This window comes from Aythya marila (assembly GCF_965140915.1).
Source record: "Aythya marila genome assembly, chromosome: Z".
Lineage (NCBI taxonomy): Eukaryota > Metazoa > Chordata > Aves > Anseriformes > Anatidae > Aythya > Aythya marila.
In genome coordinates, this window is record NC_139080.1 from 45151441 (window position 1) to 45179266 (window position 27826).

General features: G+C 40.7%; 1 protein-coding gene across 15 annotated transcripts in view; it reads left to right on the forward strand.

The window, feature by feature from the left end:
* Positions 1–25231, forward strand: part of AOPEP (aminopeptidase O (putative)) — a 202101-nt gene extending 176870 nt beyond the window's left edge. For 9 of the 15 annotated variants that reach the window (XM_082782694.1, XM_082782693.1, XM_082782690.1 and 6 more), the window contains 4 exons: positions 993–1109; positions 18284–18370; positions 21233–21377; positions 24379–25230. In XM_082782694.1, the coding sequence (XP_082638820.1) occupies positions 993–1109; positions 18284–18370; positions 21233–21373 (345 nt within the window). In that variant the 3' untranslated portion in view covers positions 21374–21377; positions 24379–25230. Of the gene's footprint in view, positions 1–992; positions 1110–18283; positions 18371–21232; positions 21504–21537; positions 23191–23655; positions 23736–24378 lie in introns of those variants that run through there. The other 6 variants (XR_014319302.1, XM_082782695.1, XM_082782685.1 and 3 more) reach the window with 6 other exon arrangements.
* The last annotated feature ends 2595 nt before the right edge of the window (positions 25232–27826 follow it).

Consider the following 27826-nt stretch of genomic DNA (forward strand, 5'->3'; position numbering starts at 1 on the left):
GGAAGTAGAATTAAAATAACAGGGTATCTTTTTCATTAATCTGGAGGATTTTAGAAGTAAGCAGTGTTAGTTTCTTTTTCTTTGCAAAAGCTTAAATTCTTTTTCCCTTCCCAGTTCTGATTTTGGTGCCCTATGATGATGAATAGTGGACAAAGCTTTGGGGCATGTAACAAACTTCTGACTGAACTCTGAATTTTCAATATATGTTTCCTGGTAGCTAGTCTAATTTCTCTCTGAGCTCTGTTTGAATTATTTATTTGTTCATCCAATAAGCCTTTTAAACAGAGCACTTAGGCACTCACTACATCAGACTTCATGTGCTTTTTCTTTTTCAGGCTGTATTAGATTCAACTTGAAAATGAGTCAGGCAACTAACTGCTAAATATATATCTGTGTGTATATATGTATTTATATATTTGTATATATTTATATACTTAGAGAAATGCCATCTAGAATATGAGTCAAAATATGTTATAACATTGTTTTATGGGTCAGTTATTTGTGTTGTCTTTGTTCACTGAAAGCATGTTGAGAAATTCCACATGCGATGGCTAATATTGCTGCTCTTAACAATTAATAACATATGCATATATTTGGTTGATTCCTGAAATAATGCACTATAAAATATTCTTATTTTATTCCTTCCAAGCCCAAAGAAAGTGTAATTACTTAGCATACATATTCCATAAAAATCTTAGTTTAATAAGCTGTGATTATGTTTCAATAAGATAAACATGGTTTAGATCTGATCTAACTATATAGTAATGAAAGCCATGGAAAATGTGTCTTAACTGGGCCCCAGAACAAAGTCTTTCAGAAAATGGACATGTAAAACCTGAGGATTCTCAGAAATCAGCTGTGACTTCTTGCCATATTTCACACACATGCTGGAAGTACATAGGTTATAGCAATCTTGTCCTCTTTGGTTTGTTTCCGTTTAATTGCTTAGTAAGTAGAGCTCTATTCACACATGGCATTTAATTTTCTCGTAGCTTCTCCCTGACCAGCTGGTCCTGCTTCTGGAGTATCTCTTGGAGGAGAAGACATTATGTCCCAGAACACTACAGGGCTTAGAGAAAACGTACCAGCTCCGGGACCAAGATGCTGAGGTAAGGCACTAAAAAAATCTTGCCTAAAATAAGCCATTGCATTGTTGACTGGAAATAATAGCTGCCCACTTGAATCCAGGCTCGACCAAGTTGTTTTTTCCTTGTCTAAATCTAAAATTGCACACACTTAATTCCAGTGATGTTGCAGCTCAAGATGTTGTCTGTAGGTTCATGCCTGGTGTGCCCTGCCAATAAGCACACAGAGTGAGAATCCACACAAAAGCCTTTCTAAGGCCACAAAGATGCCTTAATTGTCCAGCATTTGTGTGTATGTGTCGTGTAGGTGCAGGTGTGTTTGGATGCCATAGCAGGAGGAGAAAATACGGCATAGATGTCATACACTGTCAGATGCATACCCGAGGCAGCACATTCAGTAAAGTGTTGAAGTTCTCACTATGAGTGACAGCTCAAGTTTGTTTTAGTTCTGTGTGTTGCCTCCAAATGCAATCATATCTGCTCCAGTCTAAAGTTGAACTTCATTGTGGTTCACCCAAGTTGTTTCTCTCTGAGAGCTCCCAATTCTCACTGACAGTTTTGAAAAGTTTGCTTTCCAGAGAGACTACAGCATGTTCTGATTTGGGCCATGAAGTGTAAGCGGAAATCAGTTCTCTACGGATGCACGTAGTGTGTTAACAGTCACTGGGATTTTATAAAACACCGTACAAGTACCTTACCCATCACAGCCACACGTGAGGCTAGTATCCCTGCTCTAAAAAGCTTAACATCTTAGGGGGGCAAACCAATATATCCTTATTACCACATACAAAGCTGGTCATTTTGTAGAGTCACATAGGTGTCTCTGGCTGGGAGAGCTGTGACAATTGAAGCAGCAAAACTAGTTGCTTAAAAGCATCCTTGCAATGAATGTGTTTGCTTCAAGTACTCAGGAGGGAAGATAAAAACATAAAACCAATCATGAAAATAAAGGATGTGTAGGTTTTATACATTAAAAAAAAAAAAAAAAAAGTTAGCTATTAAGGAGCATATAACCAAACTAATGTACAGTGAGGAAGCATGGTAAACTTAACATGACATTCAACTCCTGTTTAATTAAAAGCTACTGTGAAGTATGTGGAAAGTCAGTGTGCATGACCTACCCTGTTGTAATTGGAATTTTATGGGAATAATTGAAATTGAAGAAAAGGGCAAAGTCTCTCTTGTTACTCTTATGCTAAAATTGCTGAGCAGATACTTACAAACACCTAGAATTCCAAATACTAATAGAAAGATTGACTGAACAGAGGTCTAGCTTTTTCTTAGTGTAAAAAAAAATAAAAATAAAAATAAAAGGCAGTCACTGTTTACTGCACCTTTTTACTTTTTCTATTGATAGGAATTTCCAAATGCTAGACTAGTTTTTAATTAGTACTTGAACCAACATTTCTATTTATAGGTATTAGAATATATTTTAATCACATATGAATACCAGGGAAATGTCAGGGGTTCTATAATAGGAAGAGAAATAAATAGAGAAGTACATCAAAGTAATAGCTGTGGTGTTGCTGCTTCATGCCAACGAATTGTGAACACAAGGCCACAAGTTTGGGTTTCTTAGGTTTTTCCTTTCCATCCACTTTCAGGCTTGATTTCTTATTTGCAATGTCGTATAAAAGTACACAAGTGCTCTGTCAGAAATGTTTCTTTAAAGAAATATATAAATTATGGCCTGAGTGAAAGGAGCATAATCTCAATTTCATTTTACAAGGTGAAGCCAAGGGCTTAGCAGATCTTCAGAAGTACAACTAAGATAACATTACGATTACCATTTTACTAGTCATTGGATCACAGACACCTACAGTCCTTTAAAGGGAATGTTAGCTTACACACCCTGCATACCTGAGGGAAGGACTATTCATGCCTCTGACTCCAGTATGTGCACAGGGGATTTTCCTTGTATAATGACCCAGGGACAAGGAACCATAGTCCAAGCTTCTAGCTGAGCTGCTCTTGTCTAAACTTGATTAGTGAAGACATTAATTAGTTATAGGGATCCTGTTGTGTTACTGTATTTCAAATGTTTTTAGTACCTGGACATCAGAAATGGATCATTAGAAATACAAGCATAAAAAAATTGCTTGCTGGCCAGTAGAAAAAACAGCCCTCCATGTCAGAGATTTTATTCGGGAATTCTTGTAAGTAAGGTTGTCAGTTGTGTTCCACCCCGCAACAGAAAGTGAAGAAGTAGCTTTAGCTTTAATAACTAGTTTTCTTGTATTTGATGAGTAATGTTTATGCTCACATTAATCTTCTGGTAGCGATGATATGGACAGTAATATGTGAGAGTAGTTGTATACAAAGTATGTCAATTTGTATTTTAAACAAAGTCTTGTCATAAATATTGCATGTAAAATATTATCTGCACCATTGGGAGTTGGAAGGTTTTTCTGTAGGTATTATAGACAGCTAGAAGATTGTCTTACAGCATCAGAAGGGATATAAACAATAGTCTCTACATGTAGAGCTGATTACTCTTGCAATATCAAGAATGTTCCAGGCTTGTTAATACTAAGAAGAAAAAAAATCAAGGGTTTGAATAATCTCACTTTGTCAAATAAGTGTGTTGGGAGGAGTAGAGAGGACTACTCTCTCTAAAAAAAACTGTTGCCTGGTAGAGATATCCCTTATGGGTGAGAATTGAGTAAACACAGAATATTCATTCCCCTTCCCTCTGCCGATTGTCAAAGGAGGGGAATGTTCTGTGCAAACACTCCGCTCTTGTAACACACGGCTACTGGAGTACCACACCGAAGCTAGAACCAGGAAAGTGCTGGGAAAGAGCTGCAGTGAGCTTGGTTGATGAGCAGTGAGGTACACGTGCATTAGGCTTGTTTTTCCTTTGAGTTATTTTACAGCTCGCTCATCTAGAGCTCTGTGTAGCCCAGTGATGAGATGCCCTTTCCTTGAATTTCATAAACGCTGCAAGAGAACTAATTTCTGGGGGTGTCTTTTTGTCCTGCACAAGTACTGCGTAGAACATCTTGGTTCCTGTTTCTTAAAGCTTTTTATATCTGTATTTCTGAAACGTCTTTATTTCAACTTCACAGTTCAACACTCTTATCCTAAGACTGCGTGCACCTGGCCATGTCTGCACTTGCACACAGTGGCATGCAGGTTTGGGCTCATTCAGTGAAGATTGCCAGCAGCAGTATTTGGTGTTCCTGACTGCTTGTTACTACTTGCATGTCCAGTCTTACCAATGTAAAGGCTACACCTCACCTCAGGAAGGAGAGGATAGTTTGCAGCAGGTTATCTGCCCTGTTCTGAGCTCTTTGTACCAGCCAGGAGAGGAGAGAGGTGTGAGTCAGCCTTTGCCTGGAATTTAATTGTTGAGCTCTCTTCAAGGAAAGCCCAAGATATATGCTTACTGGGATTTCCTCAGCAGCTCAACGTAGTCACTGCCCTCTCTCATGTGAGGTCTCTCACCACACATACATAGCTTCAGAGAAGAGAAGGAGGTAGAGAGCAGTAGAGTTTTCAAAGTTCAAAGGCATTTTTCCTTCACCTGTCAGTGTTCTGAGCCCATCAAGGCTCAGACCTTGTCAGACAAGTGGGTGGCAATTGCACAGAAGAAGGGTTGAGTCAGTTTTCTTTCTTTGTTCCCTTTTCTCTTGCTATGCTCCCTCATGCTACATACGTGGCCTGTATCTACATGGTGCTCTCCTGCAGCTCTGTGTGCAAGAGAAGCATTACAGAAGTTGGCTGCAGGGAGTCAAAAGTGACAAAGTCCAGCTGGAAGTTCAGCTGATTGAAGAGAGCTGGGATACCTTACAAAGCAACTACAGCTGCCATCAGACAGCGGAGCAGGATAAGCAAATTGAAGGCCAGTCAGAGTTTTTTTTGCTTTTTTTTTTTCCTTTATTTTTTTCTTCCTGAGGTAGCCGTTTTGTTCACATAGTTAACTTGATATCTAGCTTCTGACAGAACGTAGATTGGGTTTACTTGGGAAGTGTCTGTTGTTAGTATTTAAGTCCTCTTAATTTTGGTGACACCTCTTTTGATACAAACTTTTCATGTTTGAGCATAGGCTGTTGAGGACTTCCGCTTAAAAAACTGGAATCAGTTAGTTACAAATGCCTAAAGACACCACTGACAGCTCTGGATAGCAATTGATGAGTCTGTTAACTAGCAACCACAGGATCACAGAGTGGTTGAGGCTGGAAGGGACCTCCGGTGGCCATCTGGTCCAGACCCCAGCTCAAGAAGGGGCACCTAGAGCAGACTGCTCAGGAGCATGTCCGGAAAAGCACTACAATTATTTCCATTATTTGTGTTCTAACATCTTCATTTGAAGGGGAAGAGGCCTATAACATGTGTACACCAGATTACAGGATGTGTAAACGGCCTACAGAACAGTAACAAAGATGATAAGAAAAAGGTTGCTAATTACATGGGAGAAGGGCAGGGGATGTATGGACTCGATGATCTTGAGGTCTCTTCCAACCTAGAAATTCTGTGATTCTGTGAAAATACAGAACGTAGATGAAGCAGAAAGATTTATCATGTATTTCCCAAGAACTTTCACCATAGAGTTAGTTTTCTTTCTTTCATACTGCAGGCATCACTTTCTTATAAATGTCTTGCCTGCGCAGCATATGGAAAGTTGCTTTGTTAGTTTTTCTTGTCTCAGCAAATTGGCTGAAATGCTCTTCACTTACATAATGCTTTCCCTGTATTCAGGATCATAATGTGGTATATTTGGGGGAGAGGAAAAGGGGAGAGGCTGTAACTGTTTTTGCAGAAAATGTGAGTAAAATGAGTTAAGATCATAATATCACAAGTCATGTGGGTGGCATAAAGCCATTCTCACACAACTACTTCATTGTGCCTGAGGTCTGCCTATGAGACCAAAGCTATAAAGCGGTGGCATCTTATTTCACTGACAGAAATCCATTCATGCTAATACAAACCATATAAGGTGCTTGGCGTCCTTAAAGTAGCAAGAGTTGGGTTTAGGACAAAATAACTTCTTTTCATTGATCTTTCCTAGCCTGTGAAACACTGGCAGGCACATAAGTACAAGTGAATTACAATGCAATATCTGTCTTGCTGCTCCCCATCTGGTAGTCACTGGATTAAGCTGAGCACGTTCCCACACTGTACAACTCAGTGGTCCTGCAGGTTGTCACTGAGCATTGTTAGAAGGCACCCTCATGGAAGAAAGCTCTGTAGAATGCCATGTAAAATTGGATGGGAAAAGGGAGCTGGTCAGAGAAGGTCAGTCCATGTGAGACAGCGGAAAAGGCTCTTGGTGAGCTTTCCTTCCACGCCAAATGCACTTGGGGCAGGGGTTAAGGAGCGATCTCCAGCTTCTGAGTAAAATTTGCAGGTTGTTGCAAATACCTCCTTAGGCTTGGCAGTCCTTATAGACTAGGCCATAAGGCAATATGCAGGCATGTTTCAGAGAGTGTTGTTACAGCTGAACACTGTGATCCTTCCCCTTAACATATGTCAGTGTTAGTGTGAACCACCAGTTCACTACATGAGAAAGACAACAGCTTAAACAGGTGACCATTTTAAAGAACAAGAAAAAGACAAGTGAATACAATAATTTCTTGTTTCTGCAGAAGTAGAAATAGTTTCTGCACATAGTTTATGCAGATGGTTTCTCACATGTAAACATACAGCTCGTTATTCAGTTTCAGCTCAAGTCAGGAGGAGATACCTTATTGTGTACATGAGAGCATGTTTTATAGGATCTACAAAGCTGCTGTGAAAATTTATCACTGATGCAAAATAAATTTCATCTGCCTTTTTCTTTCTTCCTTCTTCAGAGTGCTATTAAGAGCTTATCTAGATAGATAAGATTACATTGAAGAATGTTTTATTTTCACTTACCAGTTCAGTATATAGGAATTAGGAACTTAGTAAAAGCCCCATAGAACAGTCAGCCTGTCTGCCAGATTTGTTTCTGAAATAAATTAGATTTGAGGCTTTCACACCAAGCTGTTTCTGAGGAGGTATGTTCATTAAATAGAAGAGAAAGAAGAAATACGAGTTTTTATGAAGTGAGATCTCTGTACTAGTCAAATCTGCTGCTATTCACACTCATCATCACATAAATATTAAATTTTACACTGCTCTTCTCCTCATACTTTTCCTGGCAAATACCTAGCAAAGACTTTCTTAATGGTCATTGGAAAACTTTCCCATTTTTACTAGTAAACAGAATAAGGTCAGAGTACAGTAGGCTATCCTCATCTCAAAGCAAATGCATTGACTGAAGCAGCAGCCACTTGTCAGAAAGTCCTCTGTGGTCCCTATTGTTTTCAATCTTCATCCTGTTACAGTTCTTACTTATGTTGCATCTAAGTGCAGTTTGCAGACTCTTCAGACAGGTAGTATTGGTATTTTTCTCTCTTCCTTCTCTCTCTCTCTCTCTCTCTCTCCCTCTCTCTCTCTCTCTTCCTCCCCTCTTTTTCTTTCCAGTTAAAAAGCAGCTTCTAGGCCATGGTACTTGCTTTCCAAAGGTGAGTCCCAAAATGCAGTGTGAGACCAAAACAATTGGAACAGAATGAAGAAAAAAACGTTTCCAGTAACAACAGGGGGAGTTGTCCCCTGGGGCTGACACTGGTTTGTGTGCCTGTCATAATGGAGCGGATGTGTTGGGATTAATTTGTAAGACTGATCAAAGGATAGTCTCAAATTGCCATGATTGGGGTTAGTTTTGATGCTACATGTAAAGTACGGGGACTTTTCAAACCACTTGAGAAGAACCGAAAACCCCTCAATCAGCATTAGGTCTCTGAAGGGCACAGTCAGAACACAAGATTTATGGAACACTCAAAATAGCTTTTTACCAGTCAGCACTCCTTATCCCGAGCCCTACAGGAGCCAGCAGCAGCACGCCTCTTCCAAGTGATCTCACTTGCTGCTGGGTGGCATTCGCAGGAGTTTCCAAGCCTCTGTCTTGTGCTGGTGCAGTTCACTTATCCTCCCTTATTTTTCTAGCTGGTTTTAGCACTTAATTTCATCCTCATCAGGCGACCCAACAACTTTTTGATACTCGATGGTAGGAAGGAACCATGTACTTAATGTTATTTATTACTACTGCTGCTACCACCACTAATTCTACTGCTATTTATGCAACGAATCTGCAGAGGGAGGGATTGGAAATAGTTCTTGCTTTTTCTGTATTCTGGAAAGGAGGATCTTGTGGTGGAGGCCTCTGGACTTCTGAAGTCAATCTCAAAGGTGTTCTGAATTGGGTACAACTGCTTTATTTGAAATGTTATACAGTATTTCTGTGTAGGGCGATATAAGCCTAGCACTGTAATATGAACCTTGTCCTGAAATTTAAAAGGTTGTGTATGTATGTTAGCTGCCAGGATGTTGAGGAGGATGCACTTATAAAAATAAAAAAAAATAAAATAAACAAAAAAACTAACAACACCTCTTAGCTATCAGTAGTAGTTTTCCCCAGTTGTTTCATTATGAAGCTGTAGACATATTTGTGCTTGTATGTTGCATTTTGCAACTGTGAACAAGATACTTCATATTTAAAAATAAACTGATTTTGATCCTACATCCAAACAGTTCATCTAGTACTTCTGCCTGCATAAAGGTTGACTGCAAATGCAGATAACCCCTGGCAGAGACGACAGAGCAGGAAAAGAAACATGGCACGCCATAAGCTTGCAAGGTCTATATAGCACAAGAAATGGGGCAGTTTGAAATTGCTAACCCTGGCTGGTTCTGGCATCCCTACCTTAGCCACACAGATCTGGTCACACTGCTGAGTCACTGACTTAAATATATTTGTGTGAGTAAAATCCTGCTGTCCTCTTTTCAACTCTGTGCAATTTAAATGCCTTTGGGGTTGCAGGGTCCTGGAGGGGCGTCCTGCTGCATTCCAGGTGGGGTAAGCATTGCCCTGGGCAGCAAGGGTGATTGTGTTCTTGGGAACTGAGAGGAGAGAGGATGACTTAAAAATCTAAAACACAGAGTAGAGTCTGTGTTCCCATTTCAGCAGCATGTTTTTTCTGAGCATATGCAATCAACATATATTTCTCTTGAGAGTATTTTCTGGGATTTGGGAGAGGGATGAGTATGAGTGATGTGAAAGGTCTTTAGTGTCAAAACCTCATGTTTAATTGTTTTGAAAATTAGAACCAAAGTTTTAAACTATGCAAAACTGGAACGATGTGAGCACAGGGTGGATGGGTTGGCTGTGGCCGAAGCTATGGAGAAACCAGGCGGCCACATTATTCACTGCCTGGAATTTGTGCTTCATTCGCACATGCAGCTCCAGATCCTGTCTGTGACAGTCATCTTGCCTGGAAATGACAAATGTTTGGACCACAGTCGCTGTGGAGACCAAAGATAAAAGGAAGGCACTGTTTTTTTTTGCCTCTAGATATGAGAGGGAGGAGGCAGAAGTAGAGGAGAGAGGGGCACAAGCTGAGGGTGCAGCTTGCTGTTGTGCTGATGCTTGCAGCAGCATTGCCTTTTGCTGAACGGGAGTTACGACTCAGTTATAATTGGTAACAGAAAGTTCTTGTGCTCAACATCAAACTCTGCAGGGCTGGGGTTCTGCTTCAGATGTATGAGTGTTTATGTGCTTTTTCCCACTACAACATTTGGTTTTATAAGCCCAGCATGCTTTTATTTGCATTTATAAATAGCTTGTGTTGAAATATATATGCAAACACTGTACGGGTAGGAACTCTAGACGTATTGGGTTTGGAAACGGGGGTGATGGGCAGTATTTGAACCACTTGTGATCTTGATGCAGAAACAAAATCATGGTGATACCAGAGGTATTACAGCCACTATTGTTGCTAAGCATTTTGGTCAAGGTGTCAGAGGGAATTTGGATGGGGTTTGTGCATCAGACAGAGAGGCAGTTGTGGTCTTACATTTTGGGTGAGGGGCCAGTTTGGACATACACGTGTGCCCAATCCTGTCTCACCTCCCTGACAGACCTTGTCCCTGTGGCCTTTTGTGGCCTGAGGCTGGGACCTGCCCTTCCTTCCCTCTCCTCCAAGGCCCATACCCTGTACCTCAGGGTACTGTGCTGCTGTCCCCACCACCACACATGGGGCTGGTGCTGCAGGTGGTGGTGTGGAGGCCTGCCATGGGGCAGGGCATCCCCAGCACCAAGGGCGCAGGGCAGTTTTGGAGGGCAGAGCTCCTTTGTTCTGCAGCGGGGCAGAAGGCAGCCTGAAAGCAAGCAGCACCACAGCAAAGCCCAGCTCGACACACATCTCTGGTGGAGTAGTTAAAGAGGCAGCTGATGACATCGCTTCTGCCATCTCCCATCTTGCTGCAAGCTGTGAAACGCGCTAACAGTACAGCCTGCTGAACATGCAAGGCTAAAAAAAGGCAGGGGCAAGGGGAAGCACGTGGTTCCAGTGTAAGTAGTGTATTTATGTTTTTAATTAAGGCTTATTTTTAAAAACCTTTGTTTTTCAAACTAAATGGTTTCACATGCTGTGTTAAACACATCCTTACCTCACATGGCATTACGATATAGGAGCTACTCTTCCTAGAAGTGAGATCATGGCAGCCTAAATGGAAACGCAGTGGAAAAGCCTTCAGGCGCAGTGGGGATGAGCTCTTCTAGCAGGCGCTGTGAATGCTAACTTGGTGCTCGTGCACGCTGTTTTTCCCTTTTCCTCATATAACCTCACTATAGATTGTTGTCCTATCATCACGTTATTGGCCCACAGTAGAAGGAGAAGGAAGACTTGAGGCCAGCTACTGTTGTGTTTGAGCCGTCTCCTAAATGGGAGAGAGGAGAAGCAGGCGGAGGAGCGCATGGGATGTCAGCATTGTGTCTTACCATGGTTACTGGTTCATGACAAGCGCTTTGACACCAGGAGAGAGGCACAGCCGGAGCCACCTTTTAAGAAGGATTAGACATGGCTGCTTAATTTCTCACATTTTCTGCCTTCTTTTGGAAAACTTCTACGAACACAGATGTCATTGATCACAGATGTGGCCCACATAGGGAGAAGAGTGGTCTCTAATTGGGAGCTCTTTTTTTGTGAACTGGAGATGGGGTAGAAAAGGGTATTTGTTTTTTTCTAAACAAGCTCTTGGCATGCACTTCATAGAGCCTTGTCCTGGGATGCAACTCCCCAGTCAGTATGCCTTTCTGATCAGAGAAAGCAGCAGCGATGTCCTCCGCTCTGCTTGGGCATTCCTAAGCAGCGTGTTTTGTGATTCTTAGGCTTCCGTATGTTTATGTGGGAAAGAGTTCCTGCGCTGGTTGTGGATTAGCATATGTTTTATTTGGAAGCAGGATCGTGTGTTAGCAGCGTGGGGGACTCAGACAAGCGGGACCTGCCTGATTGCTCTTCAGCAAGGCCTAGGGACTGCAGTAAGTTTGGGAAAGTCACTGGGATTTGTCACAGAGGAGTGGTTCAGTATCCCGCAGTTGGACGGAAGGTGAAGGGACAGGAAGGAAATGTGTGCCCATAAATCAGATTTGTAAAGGGGAGAAGTTTCAAGCCCACGCCTGTTGGTAGCTAAGGCTTGCAGCAGCTGTGGGAACACACTGCGTGGCTTTCGGGTGTGCTGGGGCAGTGACAGCTCCAAATGCTGCCAGTTGTCCCATGGCCTGCAATTGGCCAGAATGCAGAACTTGTTGCCTTTTTTCTTTTCTTTCTTTTCTTTCTTTTCTTTTTTTGTTTAAAAAAAAAAAAAAAAAAAAAAAAACCTAGATCATACAGCCCTTTCTTCTCCCATATTAAATGGAGGCAGTTACTGCATGAAGCTCCACCCAGAGCCTCTGTCAGTGCTGCTGCAAGAGCTAAGGAGAGGCAGGACTTGGAGTGCTTCTCCCCTGTCACACGAACACCCGTCATAGCATGTAATTGCTTCATTTATGCAGAAACAACAATCAGAAGGAGCAAAATGAACTAAGGAAGTATGATATTGTTACTAATGTTACCAAAATCTAGTTTGGTATTCTGTTAAAACTATGTTTTAAATAAGTTTTTTTACAGCCAATTCATTACTTCAGGTTTTACAGTATTTTGACCTCTACATAGTTCTTAAAATGACAAGTATCTCCTGACAAACATCATTTTGATTAGCTCAGCCCTTCATTAGCTTAAGGTTTCCTGAATGACCATGTTCCTGTATGCTGGGCTGCACATGGGCTAAAATACTTGTGCTGGGGGACAGAAAGAGGAATAGGATGTTGTCCAAGGTGGCAGTAATGGTCCTGGAGCTACCTGTGCAATCGCTGTCCAATGCAAAGTGTGGTGGGGATCCCTGAATTGATCAGGCCTGGGTCCTGCCAGCCCTGCTCCCCCTGAACATGGATTCTTCCCAGCACATGGGTTGAAAAGCAGCACAAGTAAGGCTAGCAAGAGCCACGTTAACATTTAAGGTGTTACCATAGTTTTGCCCACAGTGCTGGAAAATGATGTGTTTAGTACTGGGAGAGCACATTACAGTACACAGCATTAAGTCTTGGCGCTATGAGGGTCTCAGGAAAAAGGTTTGCTGTCAAAGATGCCTGCTGCAGTGGTTCTCTATCTGGCCTTGGTTTCCTTGGCCCTGCAGTGTTGTCAGAAGGAGTATTACCATTTACTGCCTGAGAAGTAATTACGCAATGAAGACTACCAAATTTTTTGGACCTGATTTAAGCTGTTAGGCAGCTTCTTTGCTCAGACTCTTCCTGACAAACCCTTGGCATATACAGTAATCCCAATTACAGACCTCTTGTCAGAGTGATGAATCTGTTCTGCTTGCATTCAGTAGGTTTTTGGCTATTGAGTACATTTTTTCTAGATTGCCAATCTGATACTGTGTCAGCACAGTTGTAACACACATGGCTGTTTCGTTGCTCCTTTCGAGCTCATTGAGCATCCCCGATCATCTTACTTGGTAAATGTTCGTGAAACCAAATTTACATGCTAAAGCGTGCTTATACTGTGGTTTAGAGCATAGGAATGCTCATGTGAAAAGCAAATTATATAGAATGAAAAGTCACTGATGCAACCTGGCTGGTGTGTTAAAGAGTAACTATTTCAGCTGTTCTTAAATGTTTGCTGTTGCAAAGGCAGCGGGGAAAAAAAAAGTCATTAAAGCCACTTTGCCACAATAACATTGTAAAATTTGCAGTTTTTAAACTGTAATTTGTCCATGTTAGCCAACTGTAAAAGACTTTTTAGTCCAAATATTGCCCAGTAACATGTGGCATTGTTCCTTAATTGTCTGAAAATGATCTAATATTTAAATCCAAGTTGTGTGTGTATAGAAAGAGACTGGAGATAAATACTTTCAGATAGAACAGAACAGTTTTCTGGTGCTCTGGAGATACCAGCTTCCTTTTTGTTAATTAAAACTAATCTATAGTAGGAAGACATCATTATTTGAAAAAGTTTCATTGTCTTTTTCTTCTCCAGATTAGACTGGAGTCTGGCAACTGAGATCTGTTTAACATTTGTGATTCTGGTTGTTCAAATACTTTTTTCTTTTTTTTTTTTTTTCAATCAAGTCTGAACTCACGCTTTATAAAGATCACAAATGCCTCCTACCTTTAATAAAGATTCCGTTTTGGTGTTCAATAGCTCTTAATGTATTTCACATTAGCCTGTTTCCTAGGATCTCTAAGTAAGTTGCTTTTGTTCTGTGATTTAGATTTGTTGTCTCATGGCGCCTGTTAAATTGGATCCAGCTATTAGCAAAATGTACTCATTTTCCCTGAAGCTAGTCTCTCATTCTGCAGACCAAAAGCTTAATATAAAACCCTCCTCTCCTCCTTTCGTCTTCTCCGTAAAATATTTATTTTGCTTGCATACATATTATTGAGAACTTTAACAAGCTAGATTACTACAATAGAACATACGGAGCTTTCTGTGAGGGTGTTTGTTTTAGGCTTCCTTGATTGTTTGTATGAGGCACAGGAGAATAAAACAGATTAGGCAAAGTAATTAATCACATGGGTCAGAAAAGAAAAAAATATATAATTTAAGACCTGTTTAAAATAGTTTAAAATTACAGTTTCTCAGATTTGGTTATTAGTAGCTTTTCTTTTGCAAGTCGAGGCATGTGTTTGATGCCTGATAGGAGTATACTCCATCATCCTCAAGCAGCATTTACCAAAATATCATGGCCCAGATTGTTAAAATGAAAGGACTGTCTTAGAGCTGGATATTAATATATATTAATATAATTTATTATGTAATTTATGTAAGACTTAGTTCAGTTGAAGTCTTCTCATGTAGCAATTTACTTTCTGAAAATAGACCAGGGTGGTGTCACTTTGTTTTCTAAACATTTCCCATTTCACTGTCAAAATGCAGGTGATGTTTGAGTTCTTCATAATGTTGTGCACTGATGTGTATTCTTCCAGAAGTCAAATTAAAAGATAAAGTGAGAACACTTAAGTTCTTTGTATAAGCTTCTAAACTGGAGATTGTGTACTTTGTAACAGTAGCAGCCCTTCAAGATACTTCACCTAGATGTTAGCCAACACATAGATCTTGATGCGGCTGGTATTTGTGGAAACCTATCAGTGGTTTTCAATCATCACACCTGCGCAAGTGGTTGTCTGGGTGTCTTCCTGCCGCTGAGGTGTGGCTCAGAAATGCACTGCTCGGATGTGTGGTGTCTCGCAAACCTCAAAGAAAAGCGATCCCTGTTTAACTCGAGAAGGTGGTTGCTCAAATATCAGCATCAGTGGTGAAAGCTGGATGGGAGGAAAGAGATGAGGAGTGGGTCAGGTACTGGAGGTGCCACAAAAGGCCCCTGCCACCTCTACTCTTGCCTGGGAGGGCTCATCAGTCTGAGGCTGGGAAAACCAGTGGCATTTCCAGCATTGGCACGTATGTCCTGCAGCTGCTGGACCTGCAAGAGGGTGGGCGGGCGGCTGCAGGTGCATGCTTTCTGCCAGCAGCAGGGGGAAGGATGGCTGCAAATTGCTTTTTGGGGCTGTCTGGTGCCAAGGAGCCAGCCAAAGGGACATACGGCGTGCATCTCTGCACCGTGCAGGAGAGCACTGGGAAGTGTGCAGAGGGGGGCCTTGGAGGAGATTAATGAATTCTTATTTTCACTACTGAGTATTTGCTCCTGGGAGGAAAAGGAAAAGCCAAGAAGAGCGTACACAGGATGCGGTTCGGTTAGCTTGGTCCTACCACAAGCTACTTAGCTTTCAACATTGCCTTTTGATAGGGGTTTGTTAGAGGGCCTGGTTGCATGACACATGCATTACGCTGCAGAGCTGCGGGGCTTCTTGTGCTCTGAGCGCTGGAAGAGACACTGGGAACCAAACTTATTTTTTTTTTTATGTCTTCCTCTTATATGAATAAAGTTCTCAGCTGTGCGGTATTAGCCTAGGGCTTGGATTGTACCAGAAAAAAAAAAAAAAAGTGGTGGCCTGCGCACCGTACAGGCCTCGCGAGACATCAGCCAGGCCGTGCCTGCTCAGGCCACCCTTGAGGCTTTGGTGGCAGGGCCGAGCAGGTCACACTGAGCCCCTGCCACATGCTGGGACAGTCTCGGTGCCCACAGCTGCCCTGCAGGTTGCCAGGAAGCTGGGGTCTGGCTGCCCCCACAGCTGGTTTTTATGGCTGCCTCGGCAGCGGCTGGTTCTCCTGCAGCTCGCCACGCCGTGACGGCATTCGGGGCTTTTTGGGAAGCAGGAGGCAAACGTGTAATCTGAGGATAACAGACACGCTGCTCCTGCCCCAGCTGGAGTGCCTCCAGCACTTCAGGTCTGGGAATGTGCTAGGGTTTGTAATGACCCTGAGAAAGAAAGAAAGAGAAAAGAGAGAGAAAGAAAAGTGTGCGCTGTACTAAACCTCACTCAACAAATCAATGCTTCTCTTTCAAACTCTTTGAGAGGAGGTGTACTGCCAGGAGTGGGAACCCTGTGGAGGAAGGGTCGATTAAGGAAAGGATACAGCTTAATTGTTCTTTGTTTTGCAAAACAGTGGGAATTCAGATAACCAGGCAATGACAAAAACGTAAGGCAGACGTGCATTACGTTAGTATGTGAGTGAGCAGAAGCATGTGAGTACATCCACACCGATAACTCCTGCTCTGTTCTCCGTGCAGGTGTTATGGTAACAATCACAAAAGGGAGTGTTTGCACTCTGCAAACCAGGTGCCGGGGTTGCTATTGAAAGTACTTAGAAATTTCGGCACCCAAGGGCCTCTGACTATCTCCTGTAGGATTCTGTAATTATTAATGCTTTAATAATTACATGTGGGGAAAAAACAGCTTCACCAGGAGGTATGAAGAGAGCCCTATCTCAGAAGACTTCGTAATTTGTTTGTTGGACGTTCTCACGTGCTGGGCCACAAGGCATAGAAGCGCAATGATCACAGCAGAACACTGCAGTCCCTGTCTCTCCTCCTTGCCTATTCCATATGTGCCAAGAATACATACAGAAAATTTTATTTCTTCTTAAATAGTTGACATCAGGTGCTGCATAGGTAGGATAAAGTGGTTTCAATGAAGATAGACAAGCTTTTCAATGTTTCCTGTTCTGCTTGGCTAACTCAAGCTGCAGATGAGAGAAGGATATGCTTAATTTTTGAGACTAAATTTCTAAGGCTTGTTCCAGGCAGGGAGCTGTTTGGTGCTATGAAAAATGTCCTGTAAGGGAGCTGGCTTGCCTGGGATGATTTACTGGTGATGCGTTTAGTGTCTCCAGGGAAAAGCAGCAGCTGGGTAGGGTTTTAAAGGCCCATATTATAGATGTGTGGGCATCTATGACAAAACGAGTTGAAGCTTGGAACACCATTTGCTTTTGTGGATTTAGCGCTGGTTCCCCATGCAGGAGTCTTAACAGCTGTTGTTTAGTCAGCAAAAACCTTTCAGAGACAGCTTTTATCCCCCACCACGCATTGCACTTTAACTCTGCAGTGTCTTAGAAGCTGTGAGTGCAAATTCCCTTCAGCCACAACTTCACGCAGCATTTTATTTAATTCAGAAGCTGTGTTCAAACTGTGTCATGTAACAGGTAAGCTGGGAGGAGATTCCAGCTACCCAAAAGGACTCTTCCAGGACCTCTGAGTATTTATTACTTCTTAATCATGTTAATGGGGTTATTATCTAATCACATATGACTGTAAAACTTTCTTGAGACATAAAGTTAGTAAGGATTAGGATGACATGGAAAGTGTGTCCAAATACCTTATTTTCCAAAGCAATAAGATATTTAAGTTCAATTCTTTTTCTTCATTCCTGGCTTCCACTCTCAATGTTATTGGTAAATCTGTCATTCAGAAAAAGGCTCATTCACAGTGACTTGATATGAACACAATTTGGACTTGGTTTTTAAAACTATTAAAACTGCTGACATTTTATTTTATACAAAGTGATTGTTGTTATGTGCCCCATATTATAAAAGATAGTAAGACCACAGGGTAAAACAGAAGGAGCGGGAGGGTGGGAGGGCTTTATTGAACATAATTGTTTTCCTTTAGATCAGTGCTGTTCCAGTAATAGAGTAAAAAACATCAGCCTGGTCACTGCCTACAACTGTGGAAGCCTTGCTGGAGTGTAAGATGACTTTTAATCCACAGGAGTGTTGAAGAACAAAGTCAGAAATTCAAAGTCAACCAAAAAAAAAAGGGCATTTCAAAGACATGTTATTCACACTACTTAAAGATAAATATTTTTCAATTGTGATTGTTTTTAAAAACTCTGTATTTTTCATTACATTATTTTAATAACTGTTTCCGTCTATGTGCATTTGGTAGAACAGCCTAGATTTTTGAGTGTAGACAGATTTTAAACTATTTGAAAGGTGTTCAAAATGTAGTCCTGGAAAATGATGGTGGCAAAATTATGTTCCACTTAACTGAACCTTGCTGCATGGTTTTATATATAACATGCTTTTAACATGAATTTAATCTTGGTACAGTATTATATTTAAGCCTTTTTATTACATGGATTTTACAGTTGCGTAGAAGAGATGATTAATTCTGTCTTGTGGCTCTTCTGGGCATTTCTAGCTATCATCTGCCTGTCCTGCCCCCATTCCCTACTTCTAACATTATAAAATAAGTAATGTTTAGGCAAACATAAAGGAAGGATAATAACATTTAGACAAACTTAAGTCTAAAGATGCTGCAAACTGGTGTCAGGATATGGATTAATTTACTATTCTAGAATGAGAGGTTTGTCTTTAGGTCTTGTGGGGTTCTGAAGCCCAGAAAGACACACATACAATTTCATTTATTTCTTTTTTTTTTTCCTCTTCCCGAAGGTTCGTCATCGGTGGTGTGAACTTGTTGTTAAACACAAATACGTGCCTGCATATGGAGATGTTGAGAAATTTCTCAGAGAAGATCAGGTCAGTTACATGTTATTAGCATTTTCAAAATAATCACATTTAAAAATTTTTTGAGACCCTAATGTGAAACTGAAAATTAATATATTTTCTTGCTGGAGACAGCTAAAAAGTGGAATGTGTATTCAGTTTATGCCCTTTCCTTAAATAGTGCAATTTAAGGAATCTGCCTAGGTATACTCAGCCCCACCTAAGTACGCTAATCACCTGTAAAGTGGTAAAATAGGATATATTCTCTTCTGTTTCCATTTTATACAAGTCAGATGTAGCAATGATCCTTGCCAATGCTAAGACACATTTTCCTCAATTTGCAGGGTGACAAGGCAAGTCTACCTGTGAATATTAACCCACATAGATAAGAGTTTGGTGCAAAACAGTGACTGAAATTTTCAAGACGATGTACAGATCGTCTTACAGGAGAAGCATAGCACAAGGATATTCATCCAAGGATGCATCTGCACCGTTAAGAAAATGATTTGAGACAATTTTGAAGGTCTTAAAATGCCAGCTATATAAAATGTCTTTACTATGGCTAAGCTATTATGAAATCACAGTTGTAATTGTACCTCTGCCTTGTTCTTTTGATTTCACTTCCCATTTGTTTTTATTCAACCTTCACTGCCTAGGATCACAGCTATATTTAAAATATAGGGAGAAAAAAAAGGAAAGAAAACATTGCAAGGGATATGAAAATCAGTGAGAGAGATATTCATGCCTTTTCCTTTAGTGTTGACAGTGAACAAAGCCATTTACAGCCTGTGAGCTTTTTTTGCTTTCAGACAAATAAATACATTTTGTCACAACAGCATAATAAAGTTACTGCAGTCTCTTAGGCTCTTTCTTCCAGCTCTGGAGTATACCTCCTATTTATATCTCAGCCAATAAACAGTCTCAAGACTTCCTGGCAAGCTCTTTGTTTGAATTTAAAAAAAAAAAAAAAAAAAAAAAAAAAAAAAAAAGCATGTAACAACAGCATTTATGACAACAAGGAATTTATATATATTGTGCATGCATATTTTTATCATATGGAATGATGCAGGTGTCTACCAGCAGAAAGGCAAAACAAAAATCCTGACGTTCATACAAACATATTGAATTACATTACGTTTAGAACAGATACAATGCCAAACAAAAACAAATGTTTTCTGCAGTGCAGGGAAAGAATTTCTGCAATATTTTTTTTTTCATGTAATCCTCAATATCTTTCATTTCATTTACTCCAGTGGTGGAAACAATTTATAACGCAACCAGGTTCTGGAATCATTACAACTCAAATCAGAGTAGTTGCATGCCGTTACTGATCATGAAAGACTTTTTTTTTTTTCTTTAAAGTCTGGGAAAAATGTAAATGTGATTATTTAATCCTTTCCAGGATTACAAACACCCAGTGTTTTTACTGCATTTTAATGTTTAGGTTTGGGGGAAAATTATTAATAGTGGGTAGAGAAGATAATTCCTATTTGGAACAAAATTCCAACATTTTGAAATTCTTTATGAAAGCAACTGGAGCCCAGCTCCAAGGCAACGTTCCTGGTGTGATCTGCAGCTGCAGATCCTGGAAACCTGAGGTCTGTGAATGCAGAAGAAATGCCCATGGTTAGGGCACTGTCACAGTGTCTGTCAGATTTCTGTCTGTTTGGGACCTTTTTCTTTAATTTCAATCACTGTTAAACTATAAATTTCCCCTCTTGTTGAAGCTTAATTTTTAACCTTATCAGCCAACACTAGAAATTGTGAGGAATTATATTACAAATTGTTTTTTTCAATGCTGTCCATATTCTTCCTCTTCTGCAGCTGTCCAAGCATTAAGTTTGCAGCTGTACAAGTTAATCTGCTAAGCTGCTAAGTTTTGTCATTATATATATAATATATGCTACATATAACGATTATACATAATATATAACATATATATAACATATGCCACATTTAATAATTATACATGAGTGGCATATATTTAATATATGCCAAATACAATAATTATGTCATATATATATAATATCACACGTCTTATGTATATAAATAATATTTCACATATGTGGCATATATTGCATACATAATATATATATATTATGTATGGCATATATATAATAATAACATACATACAGTGTTTTGATAAGTGCAGCTTAACACTTATGGAACTCCTATAACTAGATGCAAAGCTTGTATCTTCAGAAAAAAAAAAAGGCAATCCCCAATGTGTTTCCCATGAAGTTAGCTAGTGCTTCGCTACCTGCCATCAAAGGGACTCAGATCTTACCCCCAGGTACTCAGTTATCCAGAATGAGCACTAAGGGATCGTCTGCCTTCTTACAGAAAGGTTAAGCTGCATCTTGGACTTAAAGAAAAGGCTCTGAAACACAGACCTGGCCATAGGTGATTGATTTCCAGATACAGCATTGCCAGATGGGGATTTCAGAGTGGGGTGTTTCAGCTGTTCTGCTCTTTATTAGTGCATGTGGAAACATCCCAACTGGAAAGAAAATGTGTATCCTGTTGAAGGAAGGACAAGCTGTTTTCTTAAGGGGCATTTGGAAGTACTTCAGGTAGTGGATAAAAGAAAAAAGATTTCAACTTCAAAAGTGGCAAGAAAAATGGAGTGAGAAAGCATTTGCTTGTCACAACACAATGTACATTTCTTATAGTAATGTTCTTTTTTTACACACTCAATACAACATATAGCCAATCTTAGGCTACAGAGAGCCAAAGAAAACTACATTTTTTGGGGGGGAAAGGTATGCTGTTGAGTATAAGGCTTTTTCCATGGTGTTTTTGAATTAATTGGGTACTTGGAGGTCAACAACATGAAAACTGTTCAACTAGTCATAACTGGTGACAGGATGACTGTGTGTTGTGTTCCTCTTTCAGGCAATGGGTGTGTATCTCTATGGTGAATTAATGGTGAATGAAGATGCAAAACAACAGGAACTTGCATACAAATGCTTTGCTGCAGCACGAGAACAAATGGATGTGTCCTCCGCCAAAGTGGTGGCAGAGATGTTGTTCTGAAGAGGTGATTTTTCTTTTTTAATTAAATACCCTGATTTTGCCTTATAAAGAAACTCACTAAACACTGTAAACTTTGGCATACCACAGAGTTTGTGGCAGCTTATTTAAACAAGATTTAATTTTTGAACTATCTTGGTTTTTCTGTTTGTTTGTTTGTTTTTAAGCCCAGCTGCTGGAGCAGTGAGTTAGATATGCATAGGCACTGGCTGGAGAGCACGGAGGGGCGTTGTTGTAAACTTTGTAATGGATTGTACAAGAGGCAACTGTAAGTCAGAATGGCCAGGGAAGGCCAGGCTCCACCTGCAGTTGTTTTCCATTCTGTATTCTTAATTCTGTCTACAGCATACACAAAATCACAACTGTATGAGAAGCATTTCTGCTTAACAAAGCTGTGTGCTGACTTGATAGGTAGCACAAACTTTGAAAAGAACCTGATCCCACAGCAGAATTGTGAAGTTGTACACTTGCAACCAAATCTGAATCATGTGAGAACAATTTGTTAATTCAAGCAGATTAAGCGTAGTCAGGTCTTTGAAGAATGGTTATAAAGTAAGAACAGCCTTAACATAAAGAAACTGGTTAATGTCATACATAATCTAGCTCGTTTCTGAAATTAACGGGGAGGAATCAACAGAAAAAGCAAAATTGAAGGAAATGTTCACAAAATAAAGATTGCTGCAGGCTATAAATGGGTCACTTGCAAAGATATTCTCAATTTCTCAGTCTATTTGAATAGCCTGAGGTAACCTCACAGTGTTTGTACATGCATGTTTAACACATAGCCAATTAGGATTGGTACGAACGTCTCTTTCAGTACTGCATTCTTCAGATTTTTGCTTCGTAAATTAACTCATCTGACAGAGTGATGATTGCCTTGGCTGTTCACCTAACTCTACAATTGATTTGTGGTATCAAAATTAAAGCATCTAATCAAGCAAAATCATAATTTTCTAACTGGTATCTAGCAGGAATCTTGACTTTCTCCCATTCAAGCCTGTACATGTAGTAGTACTTGGTAGTAAGTTCAAATTGAATTCATGGCATTTACCTCATTTATATGAAACATAGCAGATACCATGAAATCAAGGTTGTTCTGTATTGACAAGCACTGTGTCTGCCAGGGAAACTTTACAGGAAATATGGGTGAGACTTAAGAGTGCCAGGATAGCAGTCTTGGGAAAGGAGGGTTGCCTTCTAAAACGGGTAGGGCTAAGAGATTTGCTTACATGCTGCCAGTTGTCAGGAACCCACAGAAAACTTGTGTTACGTTCAATATTTTACAATCTGGTAGATAAGAGAAAGATGGAGATGCAGTTCATTCTGATACTTCCGTGCTTGGAACTGTCTTCGTATAATCCTTAAATAATAAAATAAAAATTTCTGCAACTTCTGGTGGTAAGTATCTACCTAGCACAGGAATATTGTGTAGTATGTATGTGCAGTAGTGTAGAATTGCCTGTTTGACCTTTTGGACTAGAAATGTATGGCAAACTACAAAAAATAAATCTAAAGATGCCATTAGGAGTGTGACTGTGTGACTGCACAGCTTTCTTGTAGTGTTGTGGCTGTTTGGGTTCCTGGCATGATGATTTGTGAGTTAAGATTAAAATCACATTGCCAGGGATTACCACAGAGCCATGACTGCAGCTGCTACTCTGAAAATCTCCGTAACTATCTGATACGTGTACCCTGTGGCATCCTCTCCATCCGTTAAGCAAAACAAAAAAAGTCCAAAGAGGAAAGGAGCAGACGCGTCACGGAAGAACCTCATCTGAAAAATAGTTGTACTCAGACGGAGACCTCTCTGGCGAGGTGCAGAGCTTAGCTGATTGGTGAACAGTGATTGTTTCCCTCTTTGTTCACAGTGGCTAAGTTCTGCACCTGAAGAGAAGGTGAGATGAGGACGTTTAAGTATCAGCCTGCGTGGGGCAGGGAGCACTTGATGCCTGAGATACGTTGCTTCTTGGCGGGCAGTGTTACAATAAGTGCTCGCGCGCAGATACAGGACGTGGAGGCTAACGAGCAAAAGGGGCTTAGGAAGGACCATAGACTTGTTTTGTAGTTGAAAATAAACATCGCTCCTAAAATTCTCAGCCTGACTGCAAAAGGAGGGTATGCCCAAGAGTAACTTGGTTGCTGAGCTTTTCTAAAGGTCCTAGGAAATAAATGTTTGCGATGCTAAACTGGAATTGTCTATAAAGCTTTGTTTTGTAGGCTCTTCTTTAACAGACGCTCTCGTGACTTCTCCGCAGTTGTAGCTTAGTGTTGTGTACCATTCACAGGAAGGTGGTTGTTTCCGACTGGAGCTGCCACTTACGGCTGCTGCTGTTGTTCCAGGCGTTGATGGACCCGTCCTCCAGTGCCTACTGAGCTGATATCAGTTCTGATTTTACACACTGGCTCAGTTCAGCAGGAACAGGAGTCGAGCCCTAGAGCAAAAATAAATAAATAAATAAATAAAATAAAGTACCTTTCTAGGAGCCTTTGAGAAATGTTGTTACTGTTTTCTCTCTAAAACCAAATCAGTATACATTGCGCTGTCCTGACGTTAAACACCATGCGCTTAAGGTGGACAAGCTACCTCAGTACTGTTTAGAGAACTGTTGGCTTAAGAAGAGAAGGTATGTGGATATGTGTAACATCACACAGCGTTGCTCCAGTGACTGACCTCCAGCATTGTGCTCAGAGTAACCTGCTAATAACCGGGGGAGGTGCTTGTCCTTTGGCTCTTTCATGTCTTCTCCAAACATTGTTGTGGTAGCTCTAAGGAGGTCCCCCTTCTGGGTACCCAGGCTTCTTATCTCAGAAAATATAAGGGGAAACAGTGTTTTTAAAAATACAGTTATAAATTTAGCTTTGTTAACTTTGTAACCATGGTTATGCTCTACTAGTAAGCTTAAAAAACACAACACAAACCTTCATTTGAAAGACTGGGCCAATCAAGAATGCACAGATAACCCTTTATTGTGACAGAGTAATAACTTTTGCTGCTGTTTCCATTGCAGGAAAGATCACAGAGAAATTCTTTTAATATATCTCCTACTAAACCCCGGTGGTACTAGGATTTCATTGACCCAAGACATCAAAGGAAGGATTATGTGACTGCTAAAACAATCAGCTGACAGAAACATTTACCTTTCAGTATTTATGTTTTCCAGAGGCTCAGTGTAACCAAGAACAGGTAAAAATGCACACACACAAGACCAGCAACACACACAGGTACACACACTCCAGTGTGCCTCTAGGTAGTTTTTTAATACCAGCAGCTGGGGTCTTATCCTTGCTGCTTGGTGGTACAACTGGTGCGGTTTGCAGAGGCCCAAGGACTCTTGACTTGAATGATTTTATGTACTCCAGTAACTTGGCCAAACACAGGAACTACTGAAATTTGATAACACTGTATGCTGTGCTTAAAATTTTGTTTGTAACTTCAATGCCAAATTAAAAGGTTAATATAAAATCAAATGGATGGCTGGGGTGGGGAAGTTGACTGGAAGATGGAATAATCTGTGGAAAGTGACCAACCAGCGATCTGGTGAATGGATGAACTCTGAAGCAAAAATTAAGATCAGGATTTTGTCTCTGTCTTGTTTAGGTTGACTTCTACCAGAACTGTGCCTTTCATTTTCTGGACTTTCTTCCGTACCTCTGTGCTGCCCCTTTTTTTTAGTGATGTATCAAATGCAGCTCTTCTTTTCTAGGGATGTACAGCTCCACTGATCACAAGACATATAAAATGTGCCTTTCAGAGAGGGACTTTTAAAACGAAAGCATTTGTGAATATATTTACTTTGTGTACTATTGTTTTACATTGTATACTTGAAAAAATAAATATTTTTTCAAATATGTGTAGTTCTTCCATTGCACAACTGTTCAAAGTTCATTTATAAACCTAAGAAAAAAATCACCTCTTTTCTACTTTTGTAGTAAGACAGAAGAAGCTGAAAGTGAAGATTAATGGATATCAACAAGAAAAATTAAGTGTGGAAATTGCTTTTCTTTAAAGGTCCATCCAGAGTCTATTAAAAGACTGCCTTAATAATGACTTAATTCCAAGGAGCCCCGTTCCTCTTCACCTCCCTCCATTTCCCAACCTCCCCTTCTCCATGCCCAGGGAGTTGTTACTGGAATCAGGGGACAGTCAGCAGCTTCTTTCACATGCATCAAGAGTTTGGAAATTGTCCAAGCGCTTGCTGAGATACTGCAGTGACTTCTAATGCAGTTACACTCATAGATGTGTTTATTAAGGGATCCTACTCTCTTATAAAAGAGTTATGCTTCCTTTCACAAGGTTTTTCTGCAAAGGCCAGCAAAGAAAATCAACTTCCTTTTTGACTTTCCCCTGTGTAAGGGAAAGAACACAAAGCTGAATAAAGTTTCTACACAAGACGTGTCAAGTAAATGTGTTGTAAGCCACTGTTGGTAAAATTGTATTGCAAATAAGACATTCCACACATTGCACATATCACCAAGTTTTTTCTTCCTTGGAACAATTATTTTTCTTACTTTTTTATTATTTTTTTTTTCACTGAGGACAGTAGTGGTTTAGATGCTTACCATGGCTGTTGCAGTTTGTTTAAACAGTATTAATGAGAACATTCATGTGAACATTGATGGTCCTCACAACAACTTTGTGCTCTATTGTGCATTGCAGCAACAGAGGAAATGAATGGCAAATAAAACTCCATCACCACGTAGCCCACAGACGGCAGTACTGACAGCCCTGGTTCTGTACCTGGGGCTCTGTGACCTTTTGTTGCTAATCCAAGCATTCCTAAGAAGAATGAGGCTCCAGATTAAGAAGGAAGCTGAGGGTAGTGTCAAATAGATATTATCACTAAAACTCATCATAAAAAAAGAGAACAAAGGAGACTATTCAATATATGAAAGAGTGGCTTCATCAAACTGATAGAAGCGTTAGCGCTGGTGTCATATCTTGGTGAATCATGTAGAAAGTCTTGGGAGTGAAATACGCAAAATGCCTGTTAATTATTTAAGTTCTTAATAAAGCCTAGCAAAAATTTGATCTATATATTTATATAAATATATATAAGCAGAAAGTGTAGTACTGTTTTTTTTACTCAACATTCCCGCAATGCGGGGGTTCCCATATTAATTTCCTTAGAGGAAAACTTTGTGGATACTAGTTATACAGTAAACAAAGGTAAGCCAAAAAAAAAAAATCCAAACATTGTAACAAATTAAAACCATTAGTGGAAGTGATACCAGGCCCTAACTCTAACAGCTTTCACAGTCAACACGCTAAAATCCAGTGAAATTACCATGCTATTTTTTAAAACATTATTTTCGTTAATCAGGCGTTTGGTTAAAGTGGCAGAAATGTCACAACATCATTGAATCTGTCTCTTCGGAGGTGAACGCTAAGACTTTAAGGCTGTTGGACATCACACCCGTGTGTGTGGCTATGACAAGCACAAGCAACCGTGCAGGTGCATTATTGCCCTGCTTACTTTTCCTCCTACTTTTGTTACACAGTCATCAGAGAATGACAGCACCGCAGAGTGCTTTGGGTTGCAAGGCACCTCATGGATCACCCAGTTCCAGCCCCCGCCATGGGCAGGGACACCTCCCACCAGCCCAGGCTGCCCAAAGCCCCATCCAGCCTGGCCTTGAACATCTCCAGGGATGGGGCACCCACAAGCATTTCCCCACCCCAAGCTCAGCCTTGCAAAGCACGCTGATAGTTTTATGTTGGATTGCATTAGAAGTCCCTGTACAGAAGTCTGGACTGTGTCCCACCTATTTCATCAGGTCAGCAGCTGGTTAGGATCTAGCTGATTATGTTTTCAGGACGTAGCTTTAAACTGTAAAAATGAATCTCAGATTAAGTGAAAACTGTGTCTGTCCGTACGGTTAGGCAAGGACTGCCATCTGTTTTCTTGCGGGTCACTTGTTTAGAGTAAAGCCAGGCTGTAACGAGGCTGTGAGCTAGATAACTCGTCCCTCTCAGACAAGATGCATTCCTGATCATATGCTTTCTGTTACAAACATGGTTTAAAAACATACCAATTTGCTGACAGCAGTTCCTCTGCTTTGTTTTGTCTTCAGCTTTGCTGGGATGTGTTTGCAGCTGCTTTGGCTCTGCGCTTTCTTCTTTAAGGGGGAATTAACTGTACCATATTGCATGTTCCTCTCGCATAACGGGGAAGGAAACAGGTCTAGCCTGGAAGCAGGTCTAGCCAGAAAAGCAGCCTGAGCAAGTGGGCAGCTTGAGAAAACAGCTAGGGCTTCAGGCAGGAGGAGCCAGCGATGGACCGCTGCCACCAATCCTACGCTGCAGTAGGGAAGGGTTACAGTGACCAGCACAGCCCTGATGATGTTACAGCTACAAGTATGTGCAGCTGGGCAGCCTGACAGACACAAAATACCCCTTCACTAATGAGAGAGATTTTAACCCCGAGCTTTGCTGCCCACACGGAATGTCGGGCATTG